The sequence below is a fragment of the Halyomorpha halys genome, unplaced genomic scaffold (genome assembly GCF_000696795.3).
Source record: "Halyomorpha halys isolate HHAL.00 unplaced genomic scaffold, Hhal_1.1 Scaffold160.1, whole genome shotgun sequence".
Taxonomy (NCBI): domain Eukaryota; kingdom Metazoa; phylum Arthropoda; class Insecta; order Hemiptera; family Pentatomidae; genus Halyomorpha; species Halyomorpha halys.
In genome coordinates this window covers 81,504-95,249 of record NW_027113306.1, presented here as the reverse complement: position 1 = coordinate 95,249, position 13,746 = coordinate 81,504, and the positions used below count along the sequence as shown (strand labels likewise).

The window sequence follows — 13,746 nt, the reverse complement described above, 5'->3', positions numbered from 1 at the left end:
GCCGAAACATTGGCACATTAAAAATAGGTTAATCGAACTTATTTGTGTTTATCATTGACCGCACCCCCAATCATTGAATAAATAGCTGTTTCCTAATTCATTCTTTCTTCTCAGTTAATGAGTACAATTTTTTTTTTTTTTTATTACATTCTGTTAAAATTATATTATTCTATAATATTTTGTGTATTCGTGAATTTCATTTGTTAAGCTTTTTTAGTTTTGTTTTATTAATTCCACAATGTATTGAATTTTCTTAAAAAATTTAGATGATGTTAAACTTTTGACTGATGGAATACAATTTCATTAAACAAAATCGAAATTACCTGATATCTTCCGATGCATATTGGTAGAATCTTTGTGTTTCTTTTCTAAAGGCGGAGTAGACTCTTGATAGGAACAACTATCTGCAATAGAACCAGACGGCGAAGGATAAAACGACCCAGAATAAGAGTGCGTAAAAGGCATTTCTTCCAATGAACCATCTTTGCATCGAGAAACATCTACTTTAACAGGTGTACTATGTTTTATCGGTTCCATTTCATCAAACTTTATCATAGAACTGTTAATAATGGAACTGTTTCTAGAAATGAATTCATTATTATAAGCTTCCACAAGACTGCAGGCATCGTTGTTTTCATCTTTGATAATTTTTTCTACGACTTTATCATAACTTTGACTGTTCAATTCAACATTTGGATCCTTAGAGACTTCTGCAGTTATGGATGACACTTCTAAGATAGGAGTTTGTATATTTTCTTCGTTATCGCTACATTTTTCTGATTCATCCTTCTTATTAGAAACTTGGATCTCGTCGACTATTATGCCTATATTAGATGATTCGTCGATCGAATCTTTTTTCTCTTTCGCATCATTTTGGATATGACCGTCACCTATTCTATCATGTTCATCAATCAACTTCTTCATTCCTTCTTCAATTTGATTGGCTATGTCCCCTGTAGTTTCTAAACTGGGCAGTGTAGACTCGGTTAGAGATATTTCTGCCTGAGGAACAAAAGCCATTTCTTCCGTTTTATTCAATAGTTGTTCAGGTTCATTAATGGACTTAGGAGGAAGTGATGGAGGCAAAGGAGCACGTCTGTTCTTTCGAGGTCTGTTACTCTGTAAAAAAAAAAAAATTAAATTAAATAAAAATTTATAATAATTTGCTTTCTTAACTTAAGTTTTAATTAAAAATTAGGACTGAATTTATTTTGGAGAAAATTACATAGTAATGTTCTAAACTTAAGTATATATTGCGGAAGAACCACACAGCTATGAAGAAATAATAACACCCTTCTTAAATAGGTGCCGTATTCCTTACTGGTGGCAGAAAAAAATAAATTATTAGAAGAACTAAACATAAATGTAAATAAAAGATGTTTTATTAAATTTGATAATGTATATCAATAATAACAAATCATATAAAACGGTAGAAAACACTTAGTTCATGGACAATCACTTCTCTAATTCTTGCTATTAAATATCAGGCATTTTAAATTAATGAATAGTTTTATACTATTTGAGTTATTTTTTACTACACATGGATCATCTTTCTTTTATTATTTATACATTTTTAAAAGTTTACTTTTTTTTTGTCATAATGTGATTTAAATCCATAATGTAAAAATTTTATTAAATAACCAAGTATGGTTAATTGATAACATAGTTCCGGATTCATTTTTGACTTAACACTTTTTAAACACTTCACAAGCTATAAATGTAGATTTTATAGAGTTAAGACTCTGTAACTTAAAACTCGATAAGTTTTATAGGACCCATTGTGCTATCCCAATCCAATCCCACAAATAAAAATTCAAAGGTGAAAAATTCTTACAGCGAGAGAAGAAATAGAAGAATAACGACTTGATGGTGTAAGCGTTCCTGGTGTCGGAGGTTGCGGAGCAGGTCTCTTCTTCCTTGGAGATGTACTAGAAGCTATAGACGTCAGAGACGCAATTGATCTTCCACTAGACCGAAGCCTGCTGCGGCGAGGGAATGGTGTCGGCTCAGGTGATGATTGGAAACTTTTCCTATAATAAATTTAAAAAAAAAAAAAAATTAGTTTAAGTATTAAAAAACAAATATATCTTTACTAATTTATAAGACTGAAGATTTTATTTGTTTGAATCAGAGTTGGGCAACTATGAAACTAATAGCTAAAATTGCCATGGATACAATATTTATTTATGAATGGTTCATTGATGAATAAGGGTCGTATCCATGGCAACGTTAGCTATAGCTAAAACTAGTAATTCTAAGAACTACCGGTCTGATTTGAAACTTATATTTGTGTTATATAGACCATTTATAGAGGAAGGTTATAGATTTTGAAACATTGCGCTAAGCGGCCATCAAGAACTAACTGTAAATGCCAATCAATTTGGAAAGTAATAATTTATAAAATCTCATATCCTTGGAAGCAGGTCACTATAGTTATTTACTTCAATGTTAAAAAACCTTTATAGAAAAAGGATGACCTTTACATTTTTTACACACTTCAAATAACATTTTTAACATGTTTTAACCTTAAAAATATCAAAAAGAAAACAGGAAACGAAATAGTAAATAATAAAGTAAAAAATAAAAAATTTTATGGATGCAATTACATTAAAGGACTATCTGAGGATATAAAAAAATCATTTAAGGATTACGATGTTGATGAATACTCCCTAAGTCATAGACCCAATAATAAAATAAAGAACTATTATAGTATAATAAAGGACAAAATTGATACAAGAAATCAATCGGGATTAATATATAAAATTCCCTGTTTAAATTGTCCAGCTATATATATAGGTGAGACAAAGCAATTATTGGGTGACAGAATTTATCAACACAATAATGATTTGAAAAATAAAGAAAAGGATCCAAATAAAACAGCACTAGTCCAACATGCAACCAAAAACCAACATATTTTTGATTTTGAAAATACACTCATTTTACATAAAGAGAATAATACATACAAAAGGAAAATACTGGAATCCATTTACATATCTGAAAATATTGATTACACAGTAAACTTCAAAACAGATACGAGGAATTTAAATCAACATTATGCAGAGATATTAAGATATTAAGATTAACTTATAAATAATATAGGATAATTTATATATGGATAATTACAGTTAGCCTTGATAGGAATTTTGCTAATGTAATAAAGAGAAAAAGTGACAAAAATGTAATTATGATAAATAAATTTTTTAAATGCTTAAACTGAGTAAAGGAAGGTTACAAGTGAGGTTATAATATAAGTGTATAAATAGTGGTAAAAGTGAAATAATTTGACTGTGATTTTTAATGTATTTTTGACATGTGAGATATACTGATTAACAAAAAATAAGTTTACCTAATAGTTTTAATGTTGTTCATAGATGTAAATGTTTTGACCTGGGCAGAATAGCCTGTATGGAGTTTTTTTAAAATGGTTAAATGATATGTCTCATAGTAAATTAAGATTGTCCCTGAAGATGGCCGAATTGGCCGAAACGTTGGACGTGTGAATGAAATAAATGTTTTGAGACTATAATTTGGATAGTGTTTTTGAATTATTTAGTATTTTTAACATGTTCAAAACATTTTTTTTATTTAAAGAATTTTTTTTATATTGTTTTAGATTCTTTCACATTGTATAAATGTTGTATATAAAATATGGTGATATACAATAACTTTCTAGAGTCTGTATTCAGTAATTCAGTTACGAAATCCGCAAAACATTCATGTATCAGGTATGATTGTGTAATCATAAATAACATATGTGGGTGACGAGACTAGTCATTATGGTTAAAAAGAAAAATGAATTTAAACTTTATTTGGCTATATATTGCATTTTATACATTATATAATGCTTATTTAAATTATAAGAAAAATAAAGTCTTGCTTATAATATTATATTGTATTTAGGTATTTTAATTTTAAATATATATTTTTTTACATAATGTGTATATTTATTACTTTTAGCTTAATGTATTTGTTTATTTTTTTTTATGTATGCATGCATATAAAATGCTATTTTGAATTTTCATTGAATATAATTGAGTATGACCATATTAGGTTTTCATGTATATTTTGCTAAATTTAAAATGTTTATTATTTTTTATACCATTGACTATCAATAATCCTGTTTTATGTTCGATGAACAAAAAAAAAAAAATCATGTTATGGAAAGAGAGGAAATGGTAAAATGAAAAATAATGGAAAATATAAAAGGAACAATAAAAAGCTAGAAAAAAAAAATGAAAATATATAAACGAAAAAGAACAATAAAGAATAAAAAAAAATCATGTATAATTTTAGCATATAATTAAAAAAATTGTATACTGTGAATATTTATATTATTGTATATTATGACTATTTATATTAATAAGTTTCAAAACAAATTGTTCTTTACTGATGTTAAGTATGCTGTGTATGAGGTAACCCAATGAAGTTAAGCAGCACATTTTTAATAGCATTTTTCCAGAGAGACCCCTGCGATTAAGGTTTTAATATAAGAGTGATTAAAGAAGATGCAAAACTTACCTTGGCAATGGCACTGGTCTGATTTCTTCTTCATCATCATCATCAGAATCGAATGGATTCGTAGATGCTGGCCTAGAGATTTGAGGTGTAGTATTGATTGTACTTGAAGTTCGTGGACGAGGTTTTAACATAACTTGTGCCACTTCTTCTTCCTCACTGTCGGAACCGAAAGGATTCGTACTTGTTTTCTGTTCAGTCTTTTCTTCATCACCTGAATCATCGAATGGATTCAAATCGTCGGGATACTCTTCGGATGGTTTTTCGTTATCGATTTCCTTAATATCATTTTCAGTATTAGCCACTTCGATGACAGTTTCGGTAGGTGCGACGACATCATTATTGATTGCTTCAACCACTTCAACGACATCGGAGGGTTCATCTTCTGTCACAATGATACTAATTGTCGTATTGGCCTGATTACTATCACTATCAGAATGCGAAGTGTTTTCTATATTTGATACATTAGGGTTGTCATTAAAGCTAGGGGCACTGTCGCTTACATCTAAAGGTTTATCCTCTTCGGGATTCGAAATTAACTTAGTGCTACTATCCATTTTCTCACTTGTTTCAGGACTGGTTTGTCCAGGATCATCCATTCTTTGGGAAATAGAGATATCTGAACAAGCGGGAATGGTAGAATTATTTACAATTTGAACTAAAGCTTCACTATTAGTAGTGTTACTATCAGCTTCGAGATTCTCTTCAGAATCTCCTTCTGGCTTATCTAAACTATTATTTACAAGGTTCTTGTTATCACTATCAATTAATTCCACACGTGGTGATCTAGTATCATCATTTTTAGAGAGATCTTTCTTTAAACTATTTATTATCCTAGTGTTATTTACAATATGGTCATGCTTTCCGAGCTTTGCATCATCTGTATCGAACATCAGCCTCCTCATGGCCACGAGGGACGGTGGGGGTTCGGGAGGCGCGCTGGGTGGTGGGACCGCGGGCAATGGTGGTGGCTCTATGGGCTCTTGTAACGGAACAACGGTCACAGCTTTCTCCGGTACGGGCATCTCATCCGGGCAGGTCTCACAAACGTATTCTCCGGAGCAGGTCTCGTAGTAGTCGGCTGCGCTGAGTTGCGCTCCGCAGCGAGCGCACCTGAAGCAAGTTCTGTGATATAGGCGACCTTCCACCCTCAGCCTCTGGGCAATGAATACAGGCTGTTTACAGACGATGCAAGGCTCTCTCCAACGCAATGGTTTCTCCTAAAACATAATTAAATTTATTTTAGAAAGCAAAATAATTTTTTTTTTAAAATTGAATTTAAATAATTTAATGTAAAGCCCATGTAAATCGCTAAAACTTTTAACTATTATTTAAACTAACTGGCCAAATGAGAAATTCATGAGAGAATTGTGAGCTTTTCCATTTAGAAGTTTATAATTGTTGAAAAACAAAAGAAAATGACAGACTTTTACAAAAAATAACTTATGACAAAGAAAAGAAAGTGATAGGGCATTCATGAGAAATTTGTAAGATTTTCTTTTAATATTAGTATTTCTCCTTGAAATTCCCACAACTCAGATTAACCGGCCAAAACCGGACCAGTCTTGTTGAGGCTGGTTAACAGAGATTCAAGGGTACATACTTGAATAATACTACTCAGAAGAACATACTTGTATAATGCAGTTGACATAGACATGAAAATTATAAGTTTTATTAGTTAGATTTGACTTAATATGGTTAAGAGAAAAATATGATTTCACTGAGTTTATAAAAAGTTTAGGGTGGCCTGTTATTAGTACAAAATATAGGAAGTAATGAGGTGAAGACAGTTAACCGTTGATATATAAGAGGAACTCCTCACCTCTACACAAAAATAATTGAATTATATATTTGAAAATAAAACAGTGGTTTAAATGAGTTCCTCTGTTTCCTTACTCCTTTCTCTGATAATATTAAAAGATATAGGAAGGTATTTTGAGATTCAATCAATTAAAATATGTAGAGATAAATAGGTCTCTGTTCAATTTTATGTGCTGGAGGATTAATTTTATGTTAAAACTAATGAAAGAAATTCTATTATCAATTAAGGAATAAAAATATATAAATGAATTGATCCTTTTGTTTGATTATATTGATCTCATTAGGTTATGATACAGAAATTTTATGCTATCAAATAAATATTTTCTGTAGTATGTTTTTTAGTGCGACTGTTTTTTATAAAATTACATTTAAACTTAAAAAAAAAAAAAAGGCACAAATAAATAATTTGTTTGTTTAGTTGTGTTTTTTTCTGCTGACCGCACCCCCCGACCATCTTCTCCTCTTAAAATATGAGAAGCTTAACTGACATTAAAATTTCGAAATTAGACATTAGTCTTAATTTTATAAGTAAAAGCAATATAAATATAATAAGCATACAAACTATCTACAATTTTGAAATAAAACATTTAGCAATAAACTTTTAACTAAATTATGCAGATTTTATTAAAAAATTATAATATGAACACTGAAGTGATTTGGTAACATGAAAATCGGTGACATGAATAGGATCAATTTTAATTAAAAATACTAAATATTGCTTCACCTAAAGATAATATAATTAAGATAAAATTAACTATTAATATTTAAGTAACGTAACAAAAAAAAAATCATACGGACTATGAGTGGATAAGAACAAAAATATTGATCTTTTAATATACTATATAATACTGAATTATATAGCAAGGAGAAATAAAAAAAAAAAAATAAAGAAAAGTAAATCATTTATATAATTACCCTTAATATATTTAGGCAAAAATTTTATACATACAAAATGAACAAAAAATCAATTACACGTTTAACAGGTTCGGTAAAATGAGCCAATAAATTTAAATAGAAAACTATTAACACACTAATGATGAGGTATTTATTATTTAATCATTGTGTCAACCGTCACATTTTGGCGGGTTCAGTATTTTTAAAGGATTCAATTAATTTAGCCTTTGTCAACAATAAACTATTTAAGTATTTTGTCGTTGATTGTATTTTATAAATTGAATAATTAGTTTAACCACCAGAAATTAATTCGTAGTGTAGAATTCTAGATTATTAACTGTTGCAGCCTCCACAACATCCTAAGAAGTGTAACGAACACATATTTCATTAGGGGTATTCATGATCTTTGGTTTAACATGTTAAAGCGTGTTAAATGGAAAAACTCATGTTAAATCTAAAAAAATTGCCTTCTTTTACCGTGGTAAAACGAAATAACATTTAACATGACTGAGAGTCTGTTACTTGGTCTGTTAAATGGAGAATGACGTCACACAATAGACCAGTTGAGATCGCCGCCATTTTTGTTGTTGTGATAGCTCAGTTATATGTTTATTATTTCTATATATTATTTTGGCACTGACCAATAGAAGTCATCAGCTGGTTGGACTGTATTCATTGTATTTTTCTGAATAATTAAATTAATAAAAAACACTTTAAAAGTACAATGTGTTAATATGTCAGTAATAATAAAAAAATAAAATAAAAATATTTCATATAAATTTTAGATATCAGATTTAATAAAATAAATAAAATTTATGATTTATTTTTAACAATTAGGTTTCTTTTAATTTCGTAAACAAAATAAAAATAAAAATTCCTAAGATATTTTTGTTAGTATTACACAAAACTAATAGAAGTAAAATATCAATAAAATGACACATTAATGTTAAATGATTTTTTTTTTGTTTTTTGCAATAATTAATACAATGAAAATGAAGGATAATATGGATAAATTAATGAATGAGTTAAAAACAGTAGTAATGTAAATGTCGGTACTTTCTGTAAATAACATTAAGGAAGAATTCACTCACATAAATATATCTGTCTAGAATGTATTGAGATTATATCAGATACAGTTCTTCTTGTTTAAAAATAATAGACATATAACTTTAAATATATTGCCAAATATAACCAGAACTTAGGTAAACAATGGTACTTACATGATATCAGAAGAAACTACATCTTAAATTTTAAAAACAAAACACATTCTTGTTAAGGTAGAAAAAGTTGTTAAAACAAAAAAAAAAAAAAGAATTTGTTAAGTTGTGCAAAGATAGACTTGGTAGTGAACTGAGGAAGAAAATAAAATGGCAATGTAGAACAAGAACTCATTGCTATGCTGGAGATGCACTGGCTTGCCTCACTTACCACAATTCACACGAACGAGACAAATTTAAAGCAGGATGCGCTATTTGAAGGACAGGAAATGATTTGCTCCGATGGCATAATACACCACATAATATCTAACCAGTTACACAAAGGCCAGACAGGTAATATAGCACAAAATATAACTTAAAACAAAAAAGTAATATACTTACAAAAATAATAATATAGCCTTATATCTATATAACAATATCTTCTCATGCAAACATTTAAAAAGTTTGTTCCCCCCCAACAATACAACTAAAAGGAATTGAGAAAAAGCTAAGCTATTTTTAGTATTAAAGCATTATTATAAATAAGGCGTCTAAAAATAGGCTTCCACTACTACTGCCATTGCACCAGAATGCATGCCCGGCATATAGGTTAGGGAAAAAGTTTTAGTTTATTTAGAAATAGAATAAAAAAAATATATAAATATATTTATAACAGAGAGCAAAAGAAAAATTAAAAATCTTTTCAAATTACCTTCTAGCAGAATATTTCTGGTTTGTACTGCCCCATAAGGTCGAGAGAATCTTCCTATTAGACAGAACAACGTGGGGTTAGTGCACACAAGCAATTGAACATAAAAAGCAAACTGGGCTTTTGGTAGAAAGAAGAAGGTCTGGGTGCTAAGTTTCACCTTGTTGATGATCACCCGACCGAAAATAACACAATTTCTCTTTCAATGAAAAAATAAATAAAAATTTAATGTTACTTTCATAAATCAATTTAAAAAAAAAAAACAATAAAATTTCATTTTAAAATAACAACACAACAAGGTAAAACATTTAAATAATAAATTAAATTTTGTCTTTAAATAAAAACAATAAACAAAAAAAAAATACTTTTCTAAAAAATTTACTTGTTAAAATTGCATAAAACAAAATACTTTAGCAAGTGAAGACACTCTTGATACTAATGTAACAGAGTTTAAGGCATTCTTTATCACTTCAGTTGATAAGATTATAAAAGTGCCTTGAACAAAACCACTACCTGTTAACCTAACCATTATATACAGCTTAATACGTACAAAAAAATCTACTCCAAAACAAAAAAATAAATAAAAATTACTTTAATAATGCCATGCAAAGTTAGAAAAAATATATTATAAATATATATTAAAAAACCAACACCTGAATATATTAAGTTGATACATGTGAAAAAAAAAAAAATCAATAAAGTGTAAGTTAGGGACAAATTTTATGTGGGGCTTGTATTTTTGTGCAAAACCAACCCCACATTGTCAAAATATTAAGCTTAAACCATACGTAAACAATTTTTATTTCTACATTTTTGCCAAAAATAAAAATAAAAGTGATTTAGCCTACATCAAGAGTAAACATACACAAGAGCAAATAACACTCACTAAAAACTATTAATTTATGTACATTGAATTTACATATTACAACATAAAAGATATACATATTCTTATCAGACAGGAATCCATGATGTTAATTGCAACATTAGTCATTCTCCTTATCAATGTTGACCATTGGACTATTTATATAAATTAATTCATAAGTGAAGAATTAGCATTAAAAATTAAGCGAGTTTAATATCGATATGGATTTGATATAATATGAAATTTAAAATGAAAAATATGTAAACAATATGTAATTCTTTTTAAAATAAATAGATTAACTCAACACCTACTAATAAATATAAACAAACAATGAATACTTTACAAAACAAAAACATGCAAGGTGTCTACATTTACCTTTATATGTTCTACTAATAAATAAAATTAAAAAAAAAAAAAATAGCAATTAATTGTACCATGCTATCGAAACTAATTGTAACATGCAAATAATTCTATTAATTTAAAAAATAAATAAATAAAAAAGAAGTATATACCATTTTGGGTGATGGCTGTACATTACCCTGGACGAGAGATACCAGGGATCCGTCGGGTGAATCAGGAGATGGTTTTTTCACAGGCGATGAATCTAGAATAATAATAGAAAAAAAGGTCATAGCCTTATCACAAATGCATCGCTATATATAGTAGGCTATGATTATAATGCCATTTGCAGGAATGCAATATCTTTACAAAATGGATACTTAATTATACATATTATTACATTACATTATTAGTTACTTATAAATAAAATTAAGATATGAAAAAAAAAAATCATTCAAAGGAGGTAAATAACTACTACTTATAATTTATGATTGCAATTTGAAATATACTTTTTTAAATATAATTATAATAGATGTTTTTTTTATTGCAAAATTCACCTTTATTTCTCTATAAAAAAATTTATAGTGTTAGCTTGTCTATAACACTATAATTTTAATAATATAGAATATAACTAAAATACTATAGTGTATGAACTATATAAAAAATTAAATAAAAATAGTAGAATTTTTTGAAAATGCTCTTGTAAAAAATTAAAATTTGATGGGTTATATTTAGCCCAAAACCCTTAAATTATATGCAGTCAAACACAATAAATCAATAAATTTAATTTCAATATATTAAAAATCTCTAATTTTTATATGAAAAAATTGCCATTAAACAGAACTTTTAATATTTTAAAACTTAATAAGTATCTTTCTATATTTGAAAATAAGAAAAATCACAATTTATTCTTTTTTATGTACATGGAGATAGCATATCACTTCTGTTATGTAAAAAGGGCAAATCTAACAATTTTTAGAACAGTGTATTTTGTACTTAACCTGGTTTGGAAAATTATTTTAGATGAAACATTTATAATATATTTATATTTTTGAGAACCTGGAATATTCCAGTTAAACTAATTAGTATCAATGAATATTACATAAAAAAAAAAAAATCCACTTTATATTTGGTATCCACTCTTTTTACATAACACTGACAATATGGATATTATTAGTGTACGTTTCCATTAAATATTAATTTAAAGAAAACAAATTTAGAATTAAGTAAACAATTATAATAAATTTTTAAGTAAAATATTACATAATAATTTCTTTGATTGTTTCATTTCTTTAACTCTATAAATATTCTTTCAGTCAAAAAAATTTAACAGTAATTACTTTTAGTATGTATCTTTATGTTATCAATGCAAAAATAGCAATTTTATTATATAAGTATATTTTTTTCAGGAAACTTCAAATTTTATAAATGCAAGTTCAATACATTTCGACCATCTACGAAGACAAACATGAAATAAGAAATATGATAACTTTACAATATTTATTTTTATGTATATATTCTCCATGTTATAATAATATACATTGAAAATCAAAGAAATTAGATTTTTTTTTTTTAATTTAACATAAGTAAATGTATTCACAGCCAGAAAGTTTAAAAAAAATATTAGAAAAGAAAAACTGAGCCGATTTTGTATGTGCAAGATTTTCCTTTAATTATTAATTAAATTATTTTTCTTTTTTAGGTTGTTTTATAAACAAATTTATATAAATTTTACCCTCCTCTCACTCCTTTATTTTTTCATTTCTATTGAAATAAATATTTACGATATTGGTAATAAATTTGTTTGTTTAACACTTGATAAGATTAAAAGCAATACAAAAATATCTCGTATTTACAATTTACTCATAATCCAAACAATACTTTTAGTTACCACAATGAGTTTTTCTGCTATCTTTAGTAGTAAATTATTAAAAAAAATTTAAAAATCAATTCATCAATTTGAAAATTATAAAATGATTATAATTTTATTTGCCATTTTGAAACATAAAAATTTTATTTTAACCTTATAACAAGTAATGTATGAAATTATAAATTTAACTAATATTTGTGGGTTCCATATATGACTTTCATCTTGAAATAAATTATGGCTAAACGATATACAACAAATTAATCATCAATTTTGGAAATAAATAATTTTTAAAAGATGTTGAATACATAATTAATATATTTAGAAGTGTAGTGCATAATTTAAAACTGAAATTTACTAATTAAAATATTGACTGTTTCCATATGAAATGATGAAAATACTTGAAGTTTAGTAAAAAAAATTGTTAAATAGAGCGATAGGACATAATAAATTATTTAATAGTAAGGAATTCACAATGTAGGAAGATTATTGTATGGCCATGTGTGATGATTATAGGAAAATGGTCCAGATAGAGATCAAGAATGGTATAAAAATAGCAGAGATGGTTAATATTAAATAGTCTTTCGAACCCTCTTCCTAAAAGAATTTATAATAGATTTGAATTCTATGGTAAACAATAGAACATGCTTGTTATACTCACTATTTGATGCGAATGCTTGGTAAAATTGAGAAAGGTAAGTCAGAATAGACAATCTGTCAGGCACAGGATACTCTGCCATATCTTCTGCATCTAAAAGGGCTGGAATTCCCAAATGCCTTTCGGCTATTCGGAAAGCCAAATCATTGTTTCCGTACACATCAGATTTGTCCAAACGGGAGAAGTCTCTGTAACAAAAAAAAAAAAATAAAAAATCAAAATAAAATCCAGATAAAATAAACTTATTCACACTAATATTTGAATTATTTACTTTTTATTATGGCAAGGTAAAAAAATAAAAATTAATAATTATCATCTACAATGACATAATTCGAATTTATATTGTTTATGTTACACAAATTTTAAATATATATACAAAACTATAAGCAAATAATAAGATTAATTTCAAAATAAAAAAAATATCAACACAAGATGTGTTTACTAAACATAACCTACACAAAGCTACCCAACAGTTCAGTGATGCTATCTGTAGGCTTCTCTTAAAACTAAGCTTCAAAACAGAATGAATTCATAACTTATATTTTTATAGTTTTAAATAGAATATGATTTTTCTATTATATATTAATTTTTATAGAGGTTTTTATATTACACGATATTTATCTATTTTTTCTGTTTCATCATTCTCAATCAAAGAACATGAGCAAAATTTTTATCACATAAAAACTTTTTTCTTTGTTCTTTTCTGAATTTTATGATACAGAATTTATAAATAACAATAAAATTATATTTTATTTTTTAAATCATTTTCTTTCCATTATAATCTTATAGAAAGACCGTTGTATATTTTTATTTTCCATACTATGACAGAATAGGTAAATATATGTATAAAATAAGGAAAAATTATCTTAAAAAATTCAGTAAAAA

The 13,746-nt window shown here is 27.0% G+C and overlaps 1 protein-coding gene across 6 annotated transcripts in view; it reads right to left on the bottom strand.

Moving 5' to 3' along the window:
* MICAL-like (protein) overlaps positions 1-13,746 on the bottom strand; it is a 69,545-nt gene that overhangs the window by 6,096 nt on the left and 49,703 nt on the right. For 3 of the 6 annotated variants that reach the window (XM_067050878.1, XM_067050879.1, XM_067050881.1), the window contains exons 2-6: positions 12,865-13,049; positions 10,510-10,601; positions 4,519-5,735; positions 1,835-2,030; positions 324-1,119 (exon numbers count right to left, since the gene is read on the bottom strand). In XM_067050878.1, coding sequence (XP_066906979.1) covers positions 324-1,119; positions 1,835-2,030; positions 4,519-5,735; positions 10,510-10,601; positions 12,865-13,049 — 2,486 coding nt within the window. Of the gene's footprint in view, positions 1-323; positions 1,120-1,834; positions 2,031-4,518; positions 5,736-8,828; positions 8,963-9,138; positions 9,193-9,517; positions 9,726-10,509; positions 10,602-12,864; positions 13,050-13,132; positions 13,256-13,746 lie in introns of those variants that run through there. The other 3 variants (XM_067050882.1, XM_067050883.1, XM_067050884.1) reach the window with 3 other exon arrangements.